The following is a 25,718-nucleotide window of genomic DNA, read 5'->3' as shown; positions in this document are numbered from 1 at the left end:
CTCTTAGTAGTTAAGTTTGGGGGAGTCAAAAGTTATACACAGTTTTTCCACTGGGTGGGGGTCAGCGCCCCTAATCCCCACATTGTTCAAGGGTCCACTGTGTACTATATTCCCAAGCCTCACTAATAGATAGTTCTTGGTGTGATTGTATGTGCACTTCTATAAAATCATTTTAAATAAGCAAAACTGTTCACTAAATCCAGGCGTAAGAAAGTCGGCCTCCTGCTTATGAGAATGCTAAAGTTCCATCAAGTTTGAAGACGCAGCCTCCCTCTTCCTGTCTCTATCGGCAGTCCTCTTGGTCAGTTCCTGAGCCTTTCTCTCTTTCCGGGACCGGAATGTCGTGAAAGGGCAGGGGGCTTGGACCAGGACCTGGGAAACTTGGGCAGGGATCCCAGCACTGCCACTTTTTAACTATGATCCTTTGGGTTTATCCGTGAGGTATTTTCTGCATAGAGTATTGGGCTCATAGGGGCGCCCGGGTGGCATAGTCCATTAAGCGTCTGACTTGGCTCATGTCATGATCTAGGGTCCTGGGATCGAGCCCGCATGGAAGCTCTGCTCAGTGGGGAGTCTGCTTCTCCCTCTGCCCCTCCCCCCGCTCATGCATTCCCTTCCTCTCTCTCTCTCTCTCTCTCAGATAAATAAAATCTTTTTTTAAAAAAAAGAAAATTGGGCTCATAATAGCTGCCTCTATCAGTAGTTGTAGTAGTACTGCTGATGACTCCTAAGAACAGGCCTTTAGCATTATAGATACTCCATAATGTCTGTTGGATTTAAGTTCTCATAGTTTAGTATGTCAGTCCGGTCCCGCCTTGTATGTCTGTTCCGGGGCTGGTCTCTGCCTGTCTCTACTCTTCAATCCTTTACTTAGTAAACATTCTTCTCTAGGACGTGACTTCATGATCCTCTGCCTCCTATTGTGTCTGCCTTGGGCTTTGGCACCATCTCTCTTGTTCTATTCAAGGGGGGGAAAGCCCAGAACAAACTTTCAATCCTGCAAGCCTTCCTAAAGTGAGACTTGAATGAGATTTTTCTGCATCTTTAAATCACTTAAGGTAGATATGTTCATCGACAGGCTGAATCAAACTGCAAAAAGGTTTTCGATTCAGAAATATAAAAAAAAACAACAACACAACAATACCCGAAGGGGAGAGACCCTCAAGCTTTACACTGTAAGAGATGCATATGCTTTGGAATCCAGGATCTGGCTCTGCGCTAATTGCTTAGCAGGAATTCTGGATGGCACTGGGGCTGCTCCTTTAACACTTGTGAGTCCAATTTTGCTCATATGCTCCTAGCAGGCAGAACCCCCGGCCGCCTTGTTTTCACCATTATGGCCCCAGCACATAGCAAACTGCCTGACATGAATGAATGAGTGAACAAACTATAAAACAGGTTGATTATTCCTACCTAATCTGGTTGTTATAGGGACAAAATCAAATAGTATAATAAAACTATTAGTCCGGTTCCTGTCCCAAGGTGATTGTGCAACAAATGCTAATTCCCTTCTCTCCCACTTACTAAATTGACACACATAGTATAACATACTATATTCTCAAGCCACACTAATATATAGGTCTTCTGTATGATTGTATGAGCATCTTTTTTTTCTTTTTAAGATTTATTTATTTATTTGAGAGAGCGAGAATGAGAGAGAGAGAGAGTACATGAGAGGGGGGAGGGTTAGAGGGAGAAGCAGGCTCCTCGCCGAGCAGGGAGCCCGATGCGGGACTCGATCCAGGGACTCCAGGATCATGACCTGAGCCGAAGGCAGTCGCTTAACCAACTGAGCCACCCAGGCGCCCTGTATGAGCATCTTTATAAAATTACACTAAGTAAGCAAAACTCATCGAAGCATAAGAAAGTTGCTTATGAGAAATCTGAAATTAAAATCACTTGTAGTGGCAAATTATCAAGAGGATGGTAAAAAGAAACTTCCCTCTGAACAGTACTCATTTTTCAGAGCTCCTAGGAGGGTGTCTGACTCCTCTGTCCTTCAAGGATCCATCAGACTTAACCAGAATATAAAGCCAAGAGCTCCAGTTGTCAACGATGGAAAGATGTCACTTGATTTTAAGAATTCAAGCACGTCTGATGAGTGGGTTTTGAAGTGTGTTCTGGTAGGGTGTTAATTGGTGTTAAAACAGCAGCAAAGTTCCAGAGCCAAATGCATTTGGGAAATCCTGAGCAGACCAAAGCAAACCACGTTTTGTTGCTGTGAGACCTCACTGGGTTTTACCACGGTGATTTTCCCACTCGCGCAAGAGAAACCCATGTAAGTGCCGTTGTCAGGGGTCGGGCACGGGGGCCGATATTAGGCAGGAAGGGTAGAGCATCTTCCCCTGGCACTGACTGACAGAAAGCCTGTGAGCCGTGTGGCTCCAGACACGTCCACCTTCTGGAAAACTGGCCCCATGTGGCCCTAGCAAACTGTCATGGAGATTCGGAGCATCGAAGTCAAAATAGAAACAGGAAGTAATGTGCAGGCCACCCCCTTAAGCATCAAGATAGGACACAATGTCCTTATTTGCCACAGTATGATAAGAGCTTAACACACACTCACAAGCACATGCACACATGCGCATATATGTACACACACACAACTATGAAAGCACAGAATTGCGAAAGTGGCAAGACTGATGGCCCTGGTGGATTTTGGCAACTCATCTGAAAGGCCAGAAGATGGGCAACAAGGATTTGGGGAATACAAACATGGCCTAAAATGTTGAATTTGGCAGATCTCCCCTTGCCTGTCACTCCAATTACGAATTTGAAATTGTAGCCAAAGATAAATATCTTTCCTTCCATCAAAAAACTGTGTAGGTGTTAAAACCTGCAATAATCTGCACGGATTCTTGCTGTCAGTCTTTGCCTCCCAGGCTTAGGGACTTTTCAGCCTTTCCGTTCCCACTCCACAAAGTTCCCACCAGCAAGATGGCAGGCTTTTTTTCTTTTTTTTTAAACACTGTCACTTGCCCGAAGCACGTTTCAGTTAACTGTGGACCACAGAACCAGGAGAAACGTGGGAGTGAAATCTATTTTGGGTGAGCCTGAGCAGAAGCTTCTGCCCCTGGACCGGGAAAGTGCTAAAGCGAGATTATCTGTTCAGAGCACTCAGGATCCTCTCAGCGCAAGATCGGTGCCACACAAGAACGACAGAGAAATGCAAAAGAAAGATGGTCGGTTCTTCAAAGCTCAGTGCAGTTTTCCCTGCTGGACGTCATGAAACATTCTAATTGGGGTTTCACTTTGAAATTTTTATTTGAGGAGTTCATGTTGCACTATAGCATTTCTTTTAACTTTTCTGCCCTGACGCAAATTTTTCAGGCTCTTTAAGAGCTTCGTATATATTTGTTGAGTAATCCTGAGATCGCTCTGAGTTTTGAGGAGTTTTTGTGATCATGGGTCATAAGGAAAGCATTTTTTAAGTACAGTTTGACTATCTGTGAAAACTGCCTAGCAACCATCCCTGTATCTGCCAGTCTAAATTAGCAGGTCTTCATCACAATGATTAGCCCATTCCCCTTGGGTGCGCTCTTTAGCCAACAAAATCCCCAAACTCTGCTGGTCACTGTTTCTTGGTGAAAGAGCTAGGTGGTGAATTTAGATTCTCCACCCTCATTCAAACCCTTGAAACTTTTCTTTCCAGAGTTTATGCCTCTTCAAACTTTTCATCAATGGATCCCAGTATCATCCCAGTTATTACATTGTTAATTATCCCGTCTACTTCCCTCCCTATACAGAGCTGAAAATGTTCCAGAAGTACAATTATAGAAACTTCATTTCTAAGGATTTTGAGCACCTCACAGGTGTAACTTATATTGAGGTAAAATTCAGAGAACATAAAATTAACCATTTTAATGTATGCAATCCAGTGGCATTTAGTACATTCACAATGTTGTGCAATTACTACCTCTATCGAGTTCCAAAATCTTTTTATTACCCCCCCGATAGACTCCATACCCATTACGTAGTCATCGTCCATTGCCCCCCCACCCCCACCCCCAAGCCCCTGGCAACCACTAATCTGCTCTCTGTCTCTATGAATTCGCCTATTCTGGACATTTCATACAAATGGATCATACAATACGTGGCCTTTTGTGTCGGGTTTCTTTCACTTAGCGTAACACTCTCAAGGTTCATCCACATTGTTGTGTGTATTAGTACTTCACTCCTTTTTATGGATGAATAATATTGCATCGTATGGATAGACCCACAAGTGTAATTTTTATAGCCAAAATACATATCTTTATAAAATACAAAGTTTTAAGAGCCGTTAAGAGACACAAGAGGAGATACATCTCCTTAGGTAACCAGGTTGAAATTTTTCTAGATTAAATGGAAGAATATAGACCTAGCTGCCAGCTTAGCTTTGTGACTTTGTATAAATGAGCATCAATACTCTTAATTAGAAAATAGCTAGATTTGGGTGCCTGGGTGGCTCAGTTGGTTAAGCGACTGCCTTCGGCTCAGGTCATGATCCCGGAGTCCTGGGATCGAGTCCCACATCGGGCTCCCGGCTCAGCGGGGAGCCTGCTTCTCCCTCTGACCCTCTTCCCTCTCATGCTGTTTCTCTCAAATAAATAAATAAATAAATTAATTAATTAATTAATTAATTAATTAAATAAAATCTTTAAAAAAGAAAATAGCTAGATTTAGAGCTGAACCATTTCAGAGTGTTGCTTTGCTGACAAATTTCCAGCACCCTACATAGTACCCTACACATAGTCGGTCCTTGGTGGTGTTTACCAAACTTTGTGAAATACCCAGATCAACAAGATTACGGGTCTAGCATAGTCTGATATGCTCAGACATGGTTTATGTCATGCCACAATTGTATCGTTTTTAAGAGGATCGCTTGCATTTTTTAATTAGTCAAAAACATTCTGCTCTTAGGAACTGAAGTTTGCAAATCAACTTGAGAGCTTAACACACACATAGCAGGAGATGGTCTCATAGCAGGAGAGCCATATTTACCAAAACGTTGCTTTATAGTTTATAAATGAGAACTCTTAACTTGCAACTGTAAATGAAGAGGGAAAATGGTGCATCCACTGGAGGAATTTGTGAGAAAGCTCATGAATATTTTCCATGGCATCTGCTGGGAATATGGTGCAAAAAAAAAAAAAAAAAAAAAAAAGAATATAAGGAGAACGAAATGAGCCAGACAAAAACTCCTTTTTTAAATGTTTATTTTAGAAAGAGGCTAGTAATTGATTAAACTAATCCAATATCTGGAAACATTCTTTTTTAATCTTCACTTTGCCTTTTATGCAGTTTGAAATTTTGGAGACTCCTCTTTGAAGTGGAGCAGGGTCGAGTCTGAAAGGAACAAACAGTTTCCCAGACAGATGTGTGAAGAAATGCCTGGAGCTATGTGCTTCTCTCTGGGGTTAGATGTGAAGGGGCCAGGCTGTTAAATACATGGCAACATGAAATATGAATATTCTTTCACCTCCGTGGGGAATTTTTTTCCGATAGTAAAAAGGAAGGGGGGAGCAGCCATTCTACTGTTTCCCCAAATCCTTTGCCTCGTCTTTAAGCTTGCATTCATTTGCATTGTGTTGCTGTGTTGTGCCATTCCCAGGTTCTTTTTGAGGCTCCCATGGAAGAACAGCACTATTTTAAAATGATACTTCTTTTCCTTTTATTTCTTTTCATTCCTAGGCGGCAACGGTGAAAGGCATCTTGACATTTCTAAAAAGTTGTTTTGTTTAAATTACAGAGTCTCCATGGCAACTGCATCATCCCAGGTCCTAATTCCTGAAATCAACCTCAATGACACATTTGACACCTTTGCCTTAGATTTTTCCCGAGAGAAGAAATTGCTAGAATGTCTGGATTACCTTACAGGTATGTCTTGTGTGTGTGTGCGTGCACGTGCGCTTTAATATTGTGTACGTTCAGTGATACACATACTTTCCCACCACGTCGATTCCCTAAAAACCAGAGGTGTGGGCTCTTGGTTTAGGAACGGAGTCTAGTATTCCCATAAATGATTTCTGGCACACTTTTTTTTTCCCACCCGAAACGACCAAACTGGGGACAGAGGTCCCAGACCAAACTGGGGACAGAGGAAAAGGGAGACTCTCGAGAATTAAAAACATACTTCCGACCATTTTCCCTCCCTCTCAGAGTATGGGTGCCACAAATACCAGCTCTGCTGGCCATCAAAGAGATACATAAAGTAGCGTGGCTATTTTCCACTTCATCTCGGCAAGGCATCTGACTCTCACAGTGTCCTGGCAGAGAAAAAATTGGCAGCTAACTCTTGATTGGGTGTCTACTCTGCTTCAGCTCCTTGTATCCGAGACCTTGTATAATCTTCACACCATCAGACTGAGGTAGTGTGTTATAATCCTCATTTTGCAGATGGAGGTCACCCATCTTGCTGGAGGTCGGGTAGCTAGCGAGTGGCCGAATTAGGATTTGGCTTGGGTCCATACGGACTCCAAAGACCTCTTGCTCTTTCTGGTAAAAGACGTCATTTCATCTTGGCAAAAGGTCACCATGGCAAATGTCCCAAAAAATCACATGTGAATTCCTGGTGCCATGTTTCTGATAGACTTTTGCCTTTTTTTTTTTTTTTTTGGTCAAGCTTACAAAACAAAAGGAACCGCAATAAAAGAAAACCTCGGGCTACTCCTATTCCTAACCATTCAAAATTTTCTTTGCTGTCAACCTCCAGAATGAGAATTGAAATCATTCGCTGGTAGAATGTGGACTGTTTGGATGACCTTTATTTGTGTTAGCCAAAGCCACCAGTGCCTATGACTTTAGGAAGGTGCCAGAAGTGCACCGAACTGAGGACGTGCAGCCTTCGAGAGACCACCTCCCTAACTTAGCGTGGCATCAGCTTCCCCACTCCAGTTCCGTGTGCGCATGGTTGGGAAAGATGGAGCAGGAGAAAGGGAACATTGTGAGATGTTTGTTTTCATAGTCTGTGGATCAGAAGCGAGGAGTTTTATATCCAAGGGGCATGATACCCAGATAGGTTTTTTCTTTGCAAGAAGCCGAGGTGCTGTTTTTAGCCTTTCTGCATTTGCAAGGGAAGCAGTCATCCCACAAACTTCTTATCTTACGTCATTCTTTCAAGCCATACCACTCCTATTAAGGAAGAAAGAAGTTGACTCCAAAATGCACTTGCAGTAAGGAACCAAACTTGGTTTCAAGTATTTGTTAATTTACTGCCCTCCTTTTTTAAGCTTTTAACTCCGGAGTCTGTCTAAACTAACACTACCCCCTAGAACCTTCCACAGTGATAAAAACATTCTGTATCTACACTGTCCATTATGGTAGCTGCTGACCACATGGGGCTATCAAAAACTTGAAATGTACATAGTGAGTCTTTACTTTTGACTTTAATTAAACTTAATTGAAATATAAAAAGCCTGTGGCTACTGTATTAGTGCAGGTCTAGACTTTCTCTGGCTGAGCTGTTTTTCATGATGGCATCCTATGAAAAAAATCTCTTTTTTTTTTTCTCTGACATCATTTGGGATTGAGTATGATTGCAACAACAGAAAATCCAGTTAGCAGTGACTAAACCCAGCAAGGGGTGTTTGTATCACACAAACCCGAGCACGGAGGTATGAGCTCCAGGCCTGGGCAGCAGCTCAGGGAGGACCTCAGACCCCAGGCTGTTGCTCTTTTTCTACTCTGCTACCTTTGCTGTGTTGCCTTTTTGCCACATGATCACAGCACAGCTACCCCGCCTCCATGCCATCGTGCTCAAGTTCCAGGTAAAAAGAGAGGGACGCAGGGGAAACGGGGACAAAAATCTGTCTTTATTAGGAAAACAAAAAGCTTGCTCAGAAGACCCATCTGGCAAATTCCCACTTGTGTCTCGTGGGCCAGATCCACGTCACAAGGTCATGCCCAAGGACAAAGAGGACTGAAAGACTGTTGGGCCAGGCACATGACCTTTCTGCACAAAATCAGTGTCTTGTTGACCTGAGTGTGTCCTCCCCATTTCCCAAGAATCGTCTAATGGTGTTCCGGTGGGCATATGTTCACGGGCTATGTCTGCGTGCGAATGCCAAGGCAGCGATTAGAGGGGAAAGTGTGAAAGTAGTTCGCACTGACTAGGACCGTGTATGCCATATATCATCCCGATGGCTGTTTATGCCAAGCTTGAGACCACATGGGGTACCTGCCATTCTGCCTTCTGAACGTCAAACCTCAAATACAAATCTGGCCCATTTCTAGACATAACATCGATCCTGGCCATAACATATGATGCTTGGCTGATATTGCCAAGTCCAAATAGTTTATCAGACATTTGTAAGCAGGAAATGAAGTGTTTGTGGAGTATTAGCCCACCATTTCTCATGTCCTGTTTATGACAGAGGCAAGAAAATAACAGTTCTGCTACCAATCCCACGAATATTGAAATTGGCAGCGTGCTGCTATTCTCATTTACGGTAAATTGGGTATTGACTTTTCACGACAAACCCATTGGGCTTATAATCAAAACAGGGTTAGCCTGCGTGGCTGTGAAAACAAGATTTTTTTTTTTCTCCCCGTGACAAGCCTCTAAGTGGTATGTCAAGTTAATAACCCAGAGAGGTGACATTTCCTCCCCAATCACAGCTACTGCCATGTGTCTCACAGCTACTGGCTTATTTTGAGCGTAAGTTTGCTTTCTATTTAATCCCGTATTGCAATGCAGAAAGGACGAAATCTTTCTACAGTGGTTGATGGAAAAGTAATTCAGTGGACTGCTTAGGTTATGGGAAAATAAGCATTTCTCCACCGCTCCCTCCCGGGTGATGGCACACCAACAGGGACCACACAGACAATCATAAGGACATTTTATGGTGCAGCTGGGCCTCCCCCGTGGAATGCTTCTCTGGCTTCGTGTCGCTGATTCATGCACATCCAAGTCACAGCACATGACACTAAATCTTGCATGTGGATACTTCAGGAGACAGATGTATAAATACGTAGTCCAAAAAGAACGCTTTCGGGGCTCTATAGAGCCCTGCTGTCCTAATACATGACTTAATGCGGTGCCTGCCCACGTGTATAGGTGGAATTCACTAAGCAAGAAACAAAGCTGGTCTAATTGACTTTATACAACAAACATAAAAGTTACGTGCTGTGTATGGTATTTGTCCTGGACATCTCGTCAGCGGACAAAATGAAGAAGCCTAAAACAATTCGAGTTTTCCGTTTACCATTTTTAAGAACTCATCTCCTTCTTTGGGTTTGTTTCGGACTCCTCAGTCCTAATCAAAGTTAAGAGCAGGAAAGAACTCTCCAATAGTGTGAACAGAGGTTGCTACAAGTCTATAGAATGCAGATATGTTTCTCCTTTTGAAGTTAGGTTCTCGTATACAGAAGAGTGGCAATAAAGGCCCGGATCGATTCTCTAAACCAGGGGTTGGCAAACTTTGACTATAAAGGGCCAGATGGTAAATACTTTAGGCTTTGCAGGACATATGGTCCCAACTACTCAACTCTGCTAGTGCACAAAAGCAGCCACAGACAGTACATAAATGAATGAGCCTGGCTGTGTTCCAATAAAACTTTATTTACAAAAACAGGCAGTGGGCCAGATTTGGCCCATAGCCATAGTTTGCCAACCCCTGCTCTGAAATACTGTTGCCAGTGCAGAGCACTCACTGCCTAGTCTTTTTCTTGCTCACAAACTCTTCTCATAAAACCAGTTACGGAAATCAAGCCAGTAGATTTTGAGTCAACTTCAATCATTATTTTGGTAGGATTTAGACTTCTCTGCTCCAGACTGTGTTCAAGACATAAAACAGCAACCTTCTCCAGTGATAAAGTTAACCAAATGCCAAGGAACCAGAGAGAGAGAGACAGTGAGAGAGGGAACACAAGCAGGGGGAGTAGGAGAGGGAGAAGCAAGACTCCCCACTGAGCAGGGAGCCTGATGCGGGATCCCAGAACCCCAGGATCTTGGACTGAGCCACCCAGGCGCCCCAGGTGTTTTTTTTTTTTTTTTAATAAGTCATCAAAACATTAAATGAAAAAATTTTCAAACAATTATTTGACTGGTTTGTTATAGGATAACAAACATTGGTATTTTTCCAGTTGGGTATATAAATATAAACATAAGTGACCTCACAAAGCTCCGAGGTTGGCAAACTTTGGCTCGTAGGCCAAATCTAGCCCTCACTGGTTTTGTGAATAAAATTTTACTGGAAGCTGCCCACGTCCATATGAGTATGAATTGCCCATGGCTGCCTTCATAGTTCAGCAGTAGAGTTGAGTAGGTACAACAGAGACCATATGGCCCGCAGAGCCTAAAATATTTACCACCTAGCCCTTTAGTGGAAAAGTTTGCCATCTCTCCCCAGTGTGGATGAAATCACAGAAGTTCATCTTGTTTGGTTTTTGTTTAATATTTTTTTTTCATGGATAAGAGTATTATTTGCTTAACCTCCTAAACGTACTTTCATGTGAAATAGAGAAAAGTCCCTACTGGCTGGCTAAGTCACGCTACCTGTTAACAATCACAGCGGCAACCAGCCAACCGAACGTTCATTCTTTGGATTGGGGTCATCACCTCTGGGATGGATAGTGGTCCTGATGGACCTGTGTAGAAAGGCCTGCTATGACTGTCACACATCTCCTCTGAACTGTGTCCCGGAGGTGCCTGCCTCTTTGCTGATGAGCATTCTTGATCCCCACAGCTCCCAACCCTCCCACGATTAGAGAGGAGCTCTGCACCGCTTCCTATGACACCATCACCGTTCATTGGACCTCTGATGATGAGTTCAGTGTGGTTTCCTATGAGCTCCAGTACACCATATTCACCGGACAAGCCAACGTTGTTAGTGAGTATTGCACCCCGTATCGATTTCTCTGTTTGGTGACTGTTTTCAGTTAGATCGCATTTCTAAATTGAAGCGTCAAGAGAAGACGAGGAAGGAAGGAATACACAGTATGTATTGGCTGCATTTCCTAACCAAGAAGATGATAGCATTCACTTGTACTATACTAGCAAAAATAGCGGGCCAAAGAGTGGTGAACATTAGTGATCTCTAGCAGACCACACGGATGCGTCTTACAAACATATGGTTAAGGGAAAGAAGCAGGAAACAAAAGAATACATGCAGTATGAATCTGTTTATACAGTCATAATTTAAAGATTAAAAAGAAAACTATTTTGTGGGGCACCTGGGTGGCTCAGTCGGTTAAGTGTCCGACTCTTGATTTTGGCTCAGGTCGTGATCGAGCCCTGCATCGAGCTCCACATTCAGCGGAGAGTCTGCTTGAGATTCTTTCTTCTTCTGCCCCTCCCCCCACACTCGCACATGCACATGTGCACTCTCTCTCTCTCAAAGAAATAAATCTTAAAAAAAGAAACTGTTTTGTTTAGAGATGCATACATAGGTGTAAAAACTACAAATAAAAGCGAAGATGATGGTTACTTCCGGGATGGGAAGGGAGTGGCACCATTGGGAAGCAACACATGGGGGGCTCATGGGGTTAACTACTTTCTGGGTGGGAGGTACATGGTTTAGTCATTATATCATACATTTAATATTAACTACTTTTCTGAGTGTTGTTTCGCAATGTAAAAAAAGAATTTAATAAAATGGATAGCCAAGCAATGCCAAATACCGCGTCCCGTTTGGAGGAGAGCAGGCCCGTCATTTGAAATGTTAGTCATTGGCCCCCACCTGGGAAGAATTTCAGACCTGACTTGAAACACAGAGAGGTCCTTCTCTAACCGGGGCCCGAGCCCGTGAGATATTTGGTATCAGAGACAATTTGATGATCTCAGCCCCAGTTGCTGGCCAGAGAGGTGATAACAAAGGAATCTCTCCTCCTTACCCCCACAGTTATTCAAATTGAGTTGAGTAAATGGGAAAGGACCAGAAGAAGTGGCTTTCCAGGGGAGCAAGTTTGAAACTTCTTTAGCAAATTAAAATAGAACATGTCAAAGTAGAATAGAATAGAATAGAATAGAATAGAATAGAATAGAATAGAATAGAATAGAATAGCAGTCACTTTTCAACAAAGAAATGTTTTGAATAAACGCATATCGACTGAATGTGCTTTTATTATATACACCTCTTCTCCGTTAACCACACTGTTCTTTCCTAGCACAAGTAATTCTGAGGTGCGTGATGCTTAAAAAAGAAATTAGATTTAGGATTAATTAAAAGAGTGATATGTGAAGACCCCCGCCCCCGAGTAACTGAAGTAGCGCTGGCTCATACCAACAACTGGACCCCCCAGCTTCCTTAGATCCTCGTTTCCCAGGCTTCCCTCCTCAACCCTCTGACCTTCCACTCTCTAATTGGCCTGCCTTGGAAGCTGTTATTAAAATCTTCCCATTTTCCAGGAATGTATAAGGGGGAAAAAAATCACAAAATGGCCAGCTGCCGGAGTAAGAGGGCAGACGTGGTGGGTGTAACAAGAATGTCTTGGGGGGAAATGATGGTTTAACTAAGTTTTGAAAGAGAGTGGGTACATATCAGCAAGTTAAGGGGATGCCAGGCAGCCACATCATCGGGGGCAAACCTGTGGAGACAGAGAATAGCAAGGCATTTTCTGAGACATCGTCTACTCAAGCCTGGCTGGAGAACTGAGTGGGGAAGGGGAGACGGTGGGAAACGAAGACAGAGAAATAGAACCAGGACTCAAACCCATATAGGTCTGGTTCCAGAAAGCACATGTTCTTAATCATCAGTCTCTTAATCCTAACCCACAGTAAAGACCTAGACCACCGAGGGCCACTCGGGATACACGGTGTGGGATTTTTCCCTATGGGCTTGGGTGTCAGTCACACAGAGCAGCAGTGCGATCAGATATATGGTTAGAAGCCCCCTCAGGCAGTGCCGTGGAGGATGGAGTAGAACAGGACAAAACTAAAAGCAGAGACATGAACTTGTTTTAAGTCCATCCATTTTTTATTTACAGCAAGAATTGCAGCTGAGTTGATAGAGTCCTGGTCCCTAACAGAGCTAGGATGCTAGACTTCTCCTCCTCTGGCCCATATCCCCGGGAAACACCCTTACCATCTTCAGCTATTTGAAGTGCTTTTGGGGGCAAGTCTAAGCAGCACTGGTATATCAATGCCTTGGCATCATTTTGCTCTCCTTTCAGGACTTTGGATTCTTCTGGTATTGCTCCTCATCCCTAGCTCTACGTGCCCCTCTACAAATCATGAAGAAATACTAACTTCCCTAAAAATCTTTCTTTTTAGTAAGTAATGCACGAACACTGTGTAATAATGTATAAAATGTCTACAGTGACACTTGGTTGTTTTTCAATATGGCAGCCACCCTGTTTCCAAAGTTACCCACTGCACCAACTCCGTTTCACACGCATCTCTCCTGTGGTAGTCTGTTAATACCCAAGGGTGCACATACACTCACACACACCTAGGAATACATTTTTTAGGGACACAAAAGGTAGCAGGCCAAACACAGTTCTTTACCTTGCTTTTTTCACCCAGAACAATCTCTCTTGATTAACTCAGAAACAACTGGTCAGGGACCTTAAGTACATTTACCAACTCCCTTCACCTTTGCCATATGATGTACCACCAAGGAGTGATAACGATGATAGGACTTTTGTCCTTTGCATACTCTGTTGGTTAGAAGCAGGTCACAGGTCTTGCCTACGCTCAAGGAGGGCGAATTACACAAAGTCATGAATAGTATGGAGTGAGAATCATAGGGGCTACCCCAGGGCGTATCCACCATAGATGGTTATGTCTTTCCTGAAGTGTCTTGAGGCGAATTTTTGTGGGCATTTGGACAGTACATAGAGCTTTGGCCTGGCCTGGCAGGCCCTGTATCAATTGGCTTTGGCCGATAGGCCAATAACCACAGAAGTTAAGGAGCATATAACAATAAACATGCATTGCCTGTGTGTCTGGAATCAGGCTGACCTTGGTGAGGCTCCGTCGCGGTCAGGCTGCGGACTGGGGAGGCCGGCTGCCGCACGGCTCCCCCCTGCGGTCCCACGCGGGCACGTTCTCCTGGGGAGCGCAGTGCGTGGCTCTAAGGACAGGCCCGCTTGCACACATGCTTTGCAAGCCCCTGTCTTTGTCACGTTAGCTGATGTGCCAGAGGCCAGAGCAAGTCCCACAGGTGAGCCCAGAGTCAGAGGGCCTGCGAGGTTCCATGGCAAAGGGTATGGAAACGCGAGGAGCGAGGACGTGGAGCCAGAAGGCGATACACTCTAGAACCCTGACTCGATCCCAGTGTTTCCCTCCATCCCCCGAATGAAAAGAAGAGATCTATTGCTTGAAACTTAGGGTTTCTCTGGGACTGACTTGGCTTCCATGCGGTTGGCATGAAAAATAATACCAAAACAAGACATCTAAGTGGAATAGATGCGAAAAGGCCATGCCTACAGACATCCACCAGCAGCGACACCACTGAATTCAGAGCTCTGTGCTCGGTGATTCCAGAGACGGTGTTTTGTTCCCTGAAAGCAGTTGCCACAAGAAAATAAAGGGGATCGACTTCATGAAGGTGACAGACCTTGCTTATTTGATGGACAGATGTCAGAAAGGCTATTCCTCCCAGGACCGATGGAAGTCAGGGAAACTGCAGGTGCCCATCCGACTGGGGTACTCTCATCAGCTTGTTAGTACTGAGAGCTCTTTGTCTCTTGAACGTCCATTAAACCAGTAGAGTGAAGTCCTGAGGCCTACAGGATCAAATCGTAACAATGAAAGAATATATGTAGATAAAAAAGCAATAGTTCTTCTTAACTATTATATGTATTTCTAATGGCCGAGAGAGACCTGGATTTGAATCCCAACTGTGGACCTCACTAGCTCCATAATTTGGGACAAATTATTTAACAACCCCTGAATCTGTTTCCTCATCTGTAAGAAGAGGTAATGTTTTAACTTCCCATGGTTGAGATAATAAAAGCATAGGTCTGAGCCCTGTGCTTGCCACAGTGTGAGCACAGAGGTATTCAAAGTTATGATTCCTACAAAAATACGGCTACACTCACCCGTCATTGCATTTTTTTAAAAGCTGATGTTTTGGGTCATAGGATAAAGATCAGTCGTGAAATTAGCCAGGATTACCTACATGATGGCATTTTACACGATCTTCATGTGCAAGGCCTTCCCTGAATGTTGTTTGTCCATCTGTCCTACCATTTGGAGGAATATCCTTTTTGGATGTTGTTACATTGAATGACAAGAGCTAAGAGTAAAACTGTACCGAAAATTAGAAGACCAAATGCCCCAAAACTGGCCATAGCTCCTCGCGCCACTAGGAATCTTGGACTGCCTGTAGGTCATGGTTCCTTCACTTGTCATAATAAATTCTAGTTAATTGCCCACAACTGACTTCAGTGAGGGAGAATTAGATAATATCTGTGAAGCTTTTAATCTTATAAAAAGGCTCTCCCTAATCAAATTCATATATTCAAATGCAAAATTAATGACACTATTAATTTTTTATTATGCATTTTTATTAAGACTTAAGCCTACAGATGTTAACGAATTGCTTATTAATAAGTAGATATGTATTTAATTTTACAACGTTTCTCATGTTTTTTCCGAAACCACTTCCAGTGCACCATTTAAAATCCTAAATGGGGCCTTTTCCCAGCGGCCTATTTTTATTATTAGCAAAAGTCCAAAGATGCGTTTCTCCGGGTCTCCATGACGAGGTAGTTATCTGTATTTAATTAATTTTAGTCGTTTTGAAAACATTCATGAGCGTTACTAAACAGATACTATTTTTACAGAGAAGAAGGAAAAGAATGTTCACTTCTGTCCGATCTGGTAGCAGAAACAAAGGATGCCTCTCTGAGGGGTGTCCGTGTTGCGTAATGTTTTATACATAATGTTTTACTGCAAGATGACAGTTGCTATACAAAGCTCTGAAATCCCAAATGTAATTAGGATCTTGTAATGAGCAGCATTATGTAGGGAGATGCTTCTGACCCATTGTGAACGAGAACAAGATATATAAAATTGAAAAACTCAATTAAGTTTCATTATGAACTAATTATCTCCCAAGTTCCATTGTTGTTTTAATACTCGAAGCTGAATTAGAGAAGGTGGATGTCGGAATACTCTCAAAGATGATTGAAAACGTGTTTGGAGAAAAGTGAAGCTTCAGTGCAAGATGGTTACATGGGTGTTTCATAAAGAGATGCATAAAACCTGGTCAACGGCCCCGACACAGTGGGGTATCGAGGCAGACAGGTCTGGCACTTGGCACCACACGCAAGACGTTATGTGGTGTTGGCCCAACACCAACACTAGCAACTTAGTAATGGTGTGCTCAGAGGCACCCCCTTACTCCAGCCCCCAGAAGAAAATGGTCGATGCTGCTTTCTTGGCATTTTTAATCAACTTCTCAATTACTATCCTGACCATAATAATAACCGAAAGGTAAGCCGCCACAGAAATCGTGAGCGTTCGCGAGAGCAGATTGTCCCAGTGTAAAGCTGTCCAATCAAATTTTACTACTCCATAAACATTTTTGTTCTTTTAATATTCGAGGGAAAAAAATTAGCGACCTCTTCAAAATAGTCAGGATGCTTGGGGGTCCCTTTTCTGTTTGGAAAAGGGTTCTGAAACATTAAATCTTTTTTGTTGGGTTAAGGCTTTGGATTATAGGCCAAGTTGCCGTTCATAGCGATTTCAGACATCTGTTTGATGATGTCACTGAAAGCATCCCCCCACCACATGAAGCCCAGCTTTTCGGTTGTACAGTGATGTAAAGTTTATTGAAACATTTTTACATTTGCTTTCTTTGACCACAATAATCATTTTCCTGTAACATATGCAATTAAACAGGAACAGTGTAAATGCAGTGACATTGATAGGATTCTCATTCGATTCTACTGAATGTTGTTACTGTTTTCGTTCGTGCTTGACTGCTGTTGACAAAGGTTTAGGATTGCCTAGGATTATCCTAGGCAATAGAAAAGCTCATTGTTTTTGTTTTATTGCTGTTGTAAGATCACGATTAAATATCTAAAGTGAGTCGCAGGCTTCTTGGGGCCCAGAGCTCAGAGTTCAAAATGCCCCTTCTTTGGTCGGATCTAAATCTGTGATTTGGCCGTGGCCCTGTCCAGAAGCATTGAGCATATTACAGCTATATTCAAGGAGAAGGTAAGGTGAAAAAGTAGCAAAAGGGAAATGTAGTAAGGAGAGTCCCATGTTACTGAACCACTGGTGGGTGTTTTCCCGCGTCTTACACGAGTGAGAATCAGTGGGAGAACAGAGGGCTAAGAGTTGGGGGAAAATTGGGGGTGGGGTGGGAGTGCGGGTGAATGGTGCCTCGGTTGAGCGCACTCACACGTTCAACCGCTTCCGTGAGCCTCCCATCATTCCCTTGCTTTATGCTGGTTTTATCAAATCTGGCGGTGCTGCTGGTGAAATGTTCGCAGGTGGAGATGAAAAGAGGTGATAGAGAACTCTCGGGGTCAGATCTGACCTTGTGAGTTTATTATACGTGTGTGAGTTTATATATGTATATGACTCAGTGGAGGGCGTCTAAAAAGACTGTGCTTCCAAGGTACAGATCGTATGAGGTGAAGTTTCACACTTGACAGAATACTTCTAAGGTTCTTCTCAACTGTGAGACTAGCATGAACAATGTCTAACTCAAAAGTTGGAGAAAGTATTTAGTAGGATTCAAAGACAGATGTCACGGGGCTGTGAATATCTTGGAATGCCATGCAAATATTTGTGGCTTGGTATGGATCTGCACATGTGACTTTCCTTCTATAGAAATGTTTTATTAGATTCTCAAAGAGGTGAGACCAAAGAAAGATTAAGGGACTGCTTCTTGGGATTACAGTAAGGTATAAGTTGCCTCAAGATCAAAAGAACTAACTCTTTGACTTGCAAATCCATTGAAAGGGAAAGGGTGGGGGGGGTTGGAGCCCCTCAGGAAGTGGGGGGGCTCAGCCCTCTACCAAGAACTGGTGAAGGAAATTCACCAGAGTCAGGAAACTTCATGACAGCCAGTCACCGGGGGGCTGGGCAAAGGTTCTCTCAGAGTGGAGATTGATGGGTGGAGAGAGGAGAGCTGGGCCCAATACCAAAGAGATGTTTTCAGCATCAGCGAGCTGCAAAACAAAACGGGCTTCCTTTTCCCTGCATGTTCTTCCAAGCATCGTAAATCCTCAGCCTGCCCCCCAGCCCACATCCTGCAGAACGCAGCCCGAGCAGCGGCCCCGCTCTCCTCTGAAACCAGCCATGCGAGGGAATACAGCTGGTCCGAATCCCCGTTCATGCTTTTCTAAGAGCTACACTGGGCCCTGGGCTGCCCGTGGGTGCCACCGCTCCGCGCTTCTCCTAGGGACATGCCTCCTGAGTTGGTTAACTGCGGCCATGCTAATGCTGGAACGCCAACAACCCTGATGATCGCTTTCTTAGCTCCCCACTCAGAAGTTGGGCCAGTCTCTGCTGGCCTCACTCCTGCAGGGGCGGGGCGGTAGAAGTGTTCCCTGTATCGCTCATCCTGCTGGGACAAGAAGACTTGTCTGGGGAATGTTCTCCCCTTGGCAATGGCAGAGGCCCAAGGTGTCGACGGAAATTCTCGAGGCCTTGGAATGCCTACTCTTGCAGCTTGCGCCCCGCCACTTCAGCCTCATCCCATCGGCCCGAGCAAATCGCACGGCCAAATCCAAAGCCGTGTCACAAGGGAATACCTCCCATCTCTGCAAAGCTGCTTAGGCCTGGGTCTGGGGCAGGGTGCAGAATCAGAGGCACAAAAGCAATCTACTACATCTACATTCGTGGAGGCAACTTCTCTTACGTGATTCAGGTCTCTTCTCACCGGCTGTGAGGCTCAGAATTGATGAGATTCCAATTTAACGATCACAGTCATGAGCATGGGGTGGTGGGGGAGGCCGAGGGTGGAACCCGTGGTAACTCGCTGCTTCCTTCTCCTCGCCACGGCGCCTCACAACGCATCACGCACGGGCACCACGCGCAGCACTATCTGATAATAGATACGGGATGACACATAAATGATTACATCGCAGCAGTCCTGCCTTGGCTGCTCGTATGCTTACTGAACAGAGGCTGCGGTGTAATCATTTTGATGGGTTTCTCCATGTGGAGCACACAGTAGGACTATCTGATAATAGATACGGGTCGATCACCTACCGTAGGCAGGAGCCTGCACCCCCGAGTTTATCAGTGGGGGATCAGAGGTGCAGAGATGACAAAGCAGTGCGCCGTGTCTGCTTGGCTTTGCAGGTCTGTGTAACTCTGCCGACAGCTGGATGATCGTGCCCAACATCAAGCAGAACCACTACACGGTCCATGGTCTGCAGAGTGGCACCAAGTACATCTTCATCGTCAAGGCCATCAACCAGGCAGGCAGCCGCAGCAGCGAGCCTGGGAAGTTGAAGACAAACAGTAAGTGCCGTGAGCTCAGCAGAGCTGCCGCCTCCCTTCTGCTCTCCTTCCGGCCGCCTCTGTCCCCCTTTCTCCTCCTTCTCTGCCTCGGGCATCACCAGCAGCCCCGAGAAGCAAGTGGAGAGCCAGGGCGGCGGGGTGGAGTTGGCATCAGGCACCTCTGGGGTCCACGACTCACTCGCCCCTTAAGGGCCGTGAGTCCATCGACTTCTCTGCACTTCAGACCGCTCGCTTTTCAAATAAATAATCCTGGAGGGGTTCTGGTGAGAATTAGGACAGATATATATATATATATATATATATATATATATATATATATATATATATATATATATATACATGAAGCCCGATAGGTCGTTGGGGCTCTGCAAATGGCAAATTGTTTTCCGTAGCAGAAGAGCAAATTAATAACTCTTTCTTCGGGAACTCTTTGCTTTACTCCAGATACCTGTCTAGGTCTGTGGTTCTCAGTCAGAAGCAGTTCTGCCCTCCCTACTGCCACCGCCCCCAGGGACACTGAGCAATGTCTGGAGACATTTTTGGTTGTTGTAAGTGGGGTGGATGCTACTGGTATCTGATGGTTAGAGGCCAGGGATGATGGGAAACATCCCACACTACACAGGACACAACAGAGAAAGATCTGGCCCATACGTGTGTCTTGTAACACTGTCGTCTCCCTCGCTGTCTCTGCCCACATATGTTTTCTTTTATCCTCTCTTTTTCTTTACTATTTTTGATGTAGAAATATGTTCTGTAGCATGGAATTTCTTTGCATAGGACCTCCCAAGAGAAAGCAACTGGGAGTGTGTCAGTTTGGCACCATGTTAGGCAGTTGCCTCTGGTCAATGGGAACAGGTAACTGCTTTTCCAGAAGAACCCACACTTAACCCAAATCCTCGATTTCAGTGCTCACATAACTTTATTTGACTCCAGACATATACATGTTTAAGACACATACACTTAGACATTAAGCTAATTTCTCCTCTCAGTGTTTCTGCTGGTAAAGAAGGAAATCTTTTTAGAGATTAAGTAGGAAAAAAATAAGTAAATGTATACACTGAGGTTAATTCTGTAGAATATGTCTTTGAGACATCTGATTTGTACTTCATCAGTTTTCCTGCAGATAACGCATTCATTTCGTGTAGCCAGATAATGTCATCTTCTATTTCTAGACATGTAGTTATTGAACAGGTATAAACGAGGAGCTGGCAAACTTTTCTGCTGTGTGCCGAAAAGTGAATATTTGAGGCTACGCATGTCAGATGGTCTTGGTCACCATCCACTCTTCTTCACCTCTGCCATTGCAGTGCAAAATCTGCCGTAGATGACACATAAATGAATGGGCATGGCCATGTTTCAATAAAACTTTATTGACAAACACAGGCCCTATGCTGGATTTGGCCTGCAGGCTGTAGTTTGCCAAACTCCTACATGCACAATATTAAATTGAATTGAATTCTTTAGTAAAGTAAATGATTAATTTGGTTCTTGAACTAATTTGTCCTCACTGAAGCAAAAGCCTTGAACTTGGACAGAGTAGGTGATGGTGCGTTTGAGAAACACATCTGAGACACAGGTGGAATGTGCTCGCTGAGGATGCAGGGGTTGGGGTTGGGGCTGACCTAAGCTGACATGATCGCACTCCACGCGTGTGTAGGTGAGGGTGTGAGTTGAGGCCTCATTATGAGGCCAGTCTTTCTTTTTTTTTTTTTTTTAAAGATTTTATTTATTTATTTGAGACAGAGACCATGAGAGGGAGGAGGGTCAGAGGGAGAAGCAGACTCCCTGCCGAGCAGGGAGCCCGATGTGGGACTCGATCCCGGGACTCCAGGATCATGACCTGAGCCGAAGGCAGTCGCTTAACCAACTGAGCCACCCAGGCGCCCCATGAGGCCAGTCTTTCTGACGGCTCTACCATTCTGATGCTCCTCACTGGAAGAAAGACAAGCAGTGCACGGCCCTCCTCTTCAGTGATGGCTGCATTTACGAACACCCGCCCCCCCCCCCGCCCCGTCTGCCCATTCATGTCCCACCTGTTTTCACACGCATTCTCTCGTCCACCTTTAAAAATTGAAATATTGTAAGCAAAACTTACCTTCATACTCTTCTTGCCTTAGTTCATACTTTATCCCTAATAGTTGCTGGCGTGATCATTCCTGAGGACATTTGTGTTTCACAATACAAGCTGAAATTTAAACTCTGCACATAATCCCATAGCACTTAGAGCCCCTGAGAATGTCCGTGCCCTGATCCACACTTGAAGCTTTTTCTCAGCTCCCCCTTTAAGCTCTCCTGTGATGTGGACAGAAATCTGAAACGGGTCAGCAGACGATCCAGCCCACCAGCCAAATCTGGCTGCCGCTTTTTATAAATAAAGTTTTGTTGGCACACAGCCACACCCATCCATTTCCCTCTCGTCTCGGGCCACTTCCACGCTGCCACAGCAGAGCTAAAAATATCTATCTGGCCTCTTCGGAGAAAGGTATGCCGGCCCGTGTCATGTTCGTGTCCCGGTGGTGGCTAGAAATCCTCCGGTCCACCCGGACGTGACCTCACACTCATTGCCGCGTGCTCTCCGTGCCGCTGTCTCAGCCAGCGGCGTGCATTGCCCCGGCCAGTGTACCGAGCTCTGTCCACTGGCTGCCTGAGGGCGGACCTACCAGCTGCGGCCGTGGCCGTGGCCGTGGCCGTGGCCGGGGGCTTGGGACATCATGGTATTTGCATGCTCTCGTAACTCACTTCCTGCCTCTTAACACCCATGTGGTGTCGAATGACAGGCAGTCCTCCAGACCAGCGTTACATTCTCAAGGAAGTAACAGCTATGACAAGATGTTCGGGGTGACTCTGCCAAGATTTTCTGACGGTTCGACCTTCAAAACGCAAATGTGAATAATGAAATAGAGAGGGCCTTATTTTATATATATAAACTCAGGGGTAGAAATATATATATTTACAAACTCAGGAGTAGAAAACCCAGGTGTTATGATCACACTTTTTTCCCCTGATCTTGTTGTGGGCTGAAAAATGCACGTTTTTGTAGTCATTCTGAGCGCATGAGAATCATTTTAATTTGCAACAGTTTCAGAATAATGTAAAGCCTTTAGGTCAAAATCTGCAGTCTTGATTTCTTCGGCTTCTGGTCTGAAGTCTGCTGAGCACGAGCCACATTTTAAGCTGGATCGAATATGGGAATGGTTGAAAATGAAGTCTTCATTTTCTCCTTCCCTTGGGAATGCTGTTTAGCTAGTATGTACCAGAGCTGCATGTGTCCAGCTGGGACCCCCGAAAATAGCTTCTACCACATGTCGTGGCTGATCCCCGCCCATGCTACTGTTGAATCATTAGTCGCAGCAGCTCTGGATCCCTGTCTCAGAACTGACAGGCTGGGAATTTACGAAGGCAGGGGCATGTTTGTATTCACTATTTTACTGTGCTTTTAAAATCTGATCCTGCAGATACATTATTGGTCATGTTGAAATAAACGATCCTCTTCTTCTTCCTCTCTTTGTTTTGTAAACTTGTTCCCAGGCCAGCCATTTAAACTGGACCCCAAGTCTGCACATCGAAAGCTGAAGGTGTCCCACGATAACTTGACAGTAGAACGTGATGAGTCATCCTCCAAAAAGAGCCACACGCCCGAACGCTTCACCAGCCAAGGGAGCTATGGCGTAGCTGGAAATGTGTTCATTGATAGCGGTCGGCATTACTGGGAAGTGGTCATAAGTGGGAGCACATGGTAGGCAATGATATCTGTTGTCGTCCAGTCATAAAAAGGCACATCTCCTTCCGTACTTGGTCAGAGCATTAGTCCATTCCAGGGCCCGTCTTAAAGGAGACTATGCAGGAAAGCTTTTAGTCTGTTGTTGCCACGGTAATGCTGCATAACAAGCATCCCAAGACTTAGTGGCTTCATGTGTGGGTTCACTGTCAAGGCGAATCTCAGCCGGGCTTTGCTTTCAGCCGTAGGTTGCATCTGGGTCTGTTCTTTGTGTCTCTTCAGCCTCTTCGGATGTGAGGGCTCCCCGGGTCAGGTCTTTCTCGAGGAGCCCGAGAGCACGAGCCACAGCTAGGCAGGCACATTTCAAGCCTCTGCTTACCTCACTGTCTACTAACTTCTCATCGGCCAAAGCCAAAGCCAAAGCCGGTGGTCTAGGGAAGTATATCTCTCCCCCGGAGATGAGGAGGGAGTGAATGTTTGCAAAACAATCATCTAATCTTCCATTCAGCCAATAAGAAAAACAGCTTGTTTTAAGTCCATCCATTTTTTTTTTCTTTTTTATTTACAGCAAGAATTGCAGCTGAGTTGATAGAGTCCTGGTCCCTAACAGAGCTAGGATGCTAACACTGCTCTTTCGTGCCTTAAAACACGAGTCAGCCGACGACAACCAGCGGGCCAGACCTGGCCCTGTGCCTCTTTTTGTAAATAAAGTGTTGTAGGAACACGGCCATGCCCATTCTTTTCCACATTGTCTGTCTATGGCTGGGCTTTGAGCCACACGGCAGAGCTGAGCAGTTAAAATAGAGCCCTATGGTCCACAAAGCCGAAAATAGTAACTCTCCAGCTCTTTACCAAAAACGTTTGCCAATTCCTACTCTAGAACATTACTCTTCATCATTTGAAGAGAACGAATTTCTGTTGCCTTGTATGTTTTGTGACTCCAGACTGGGCCGACGACTGGAAATAGTCAAGAGCTGAGGGGCTGAGGCAGGGATCATAGGCTGGGAATCCTTTCAAACGGTCTGTTAGCCCAGCGAGCTCTCTAAACCCAAGGGTGTCGGTCAGGCCCAGAACATTCCAACGCGGTGTCTGCGTTGGAATGAGCTAACCTTGCCTAGTTAGCCTCACAAAGCTGACCTTGTCTGTTCCACAGCCACGCACTGCACCCCTTCTCCGGCTGGCTGGCTCACAAACACCTGTTCGCTTTTGCTCTTTTATTTTTATTTAACCAGCCCTCATCTAGCACAACCATGTGCCAGGCACTGGTCTAAGCATCCCACAGTTGGTAACTCGTTCATTCATCTTAGCAGCCCCGCAGAGGCAGTTGCTGGCTCGGTGGGCCAGGTGATTTTTATCCCGACTACTCAACTCTCCGGTTGTAGTGGGAAAACAGCCACAGACCGTGTGTCTGTGACTGGGCGTGGCCTTGCACAAATACAACTTTAATCAGCAGAGGGCCAGATTCGGCCCATGGGTTACAGTTGGCTGATCTCTGCTCTGAAGCACCATGCTCTGTTTTTGAAACATTATAATTACTCTTCCGGGCGTATAGTGGTATACTTGGTGAGCGATAGCTTAATCCTTGCTTAGAAAGAAACACTTCCCAACTGCATAACCTGAAACGAGGAGTATCATACAGTGTTATGTTTGAGATAAGGATGCTAAAATTCTTTTGTGTCTTAAGTCCCTTACAGTGTTGGTACAAGTCCGCTGAGATCTAAAAAGTGAAATCATAAGCTTGGGTGTCTCCTTTCTCCCCAGAATGGTACCTATAATGGCCAAGCAAGGAGGTTTTCTTCTGTTGTGATCCTCGCAATTCCCTTGGCCCAGAACATTTTCCTGTTCCAACATCCTGCCAGAGGATGGAGGACAAATCCTTCCGCCCCGCTCGGCTCTCGGCCAGATTGGCATTTACAGTTTTTAGCGGCACTGGGGCAAGATAAAAGGCCGAAGGAAAATACGATGAATTTTTGCAGGTGCAAAGGAGCAAACATTTCTAGTTAATTAACGTGCAGTATTAATCTGGGATAGAATCCAGTGTCCAAATAATTACAGCCCCATTAATAATTATTTATGATAAATGATACCCGATCATTATGATCTCATTCCCATTGATGAATGGTGCGGGAAATTCCACCAGACCCCTTCAGTTAATATAAACACAGATCGGTATTACCTTGAAAACACCCTCCAGATGTCAAAACCAACTCGGGAGGGGGGAACAATTCTAAAATTAATTGCCACACTTTGGATCTTTACACACCGGATTGTGTCAGTTTCGGAAGACGTCTCACGTAGAAACCAGTCTAACGTTTCCTGGGAGGTGTTAGAGGGGAAGGGGTGACCCATATGATCAAATGCTTGTGGCGCCTTGATTTGCACCAGCTAATGACACGTCCATTTTCTCGTGAAATATCGTCCTGACTTTCAGTTAACATGTATGTTATGATCCCTGCAATGGGGCATATTAGCATTGCTCTGAGAAACATAATTTTTATACTTTCTGAATTCTCCAAGTCTCACTGCGTAACTTAATGGAACATTACCTTCTGCCCGCACCTTTCAAGCTCAATGGAAATACGTACATAGTTTTACAGATTAATGATAACATAATGGTATTTTCCTTTGCTTAATGGACTATGCACGGAGTTA

The 25,718-nt window shown here is 44.7% G+C and overlaps 1 protein-coding gene and 1 long non-coding RNA gene across 6 annotated transcripts in view; one reads left to right on the top strand and one right to left on the bottom strand.

Moving 5' to 3' along the window:
* The window catches only part of MID1 (midline 1), a 588,477-nt gene that overhangs the window by 557,206 nt on the left and 5,553 nt on the right, over positions 1-25,718 (top strand). For 4 of the 5 annotated variants that reach the window (XM_054507135.2, XM_064573727.1, XM_045874422.3 and 1 more), the window contains 4 exons: positions 5,729-5,856; positions 10,665-10,808; positions 19,187-19,348; positions 22,877-23,084. In XM_054507135.2, the coding sequence (XP_054363110.1) occupies positions 5,729-5,856; positions 10,665-10,808; positions 19,187-19,348; positions 22,877-23,084 (642 nt within the window). The remainder of the gene's footprint in view (positions 1-5,728; positions 5,857-10,664; positions 10,809-19,186; positions 19,349-22,876; positions 23,085-25,718) is intronic. The other variant, XM_064573728.1, reaches the window with a different exon arrangement.
* On the bottom strand, positions 17,767-19,270 carry LOC129045796 (uncharacterized). The gene is made up of 3 exons (XR_008506004.2): positions 19,094-19,270; positions 18,741-18,926; positions 17,767-18,048 (listed from the first exon to the last, which is right to left on the bottom strand). It is a non-coding gene; the product is annotated as an uncharacterized LOC129045796 (long non-coding RNA).

Source organism: Mirounga angustirostris, unplaced genomic scaffold (assembly GCF_029215605.1).
Source record: "Mirounga angustirostris isolate CCGP_5_RB_7025 unplaced genomic scaffold, mMirAng1.0.hap1 SCAF_11, whole genome shotgun sequence".
Classification (NCBI taxonomy): domain Eukaryota; kingdom Metazoa; phylum Chordata; class Mammalia; order Carnivora; family Phocidae; genus Mirounga; species Mirounga angustirostris.
Note: the sequence above shows the minus strand (reverse complement) of the source record. Positions and strands in the feature narration are given on the sequence as shown.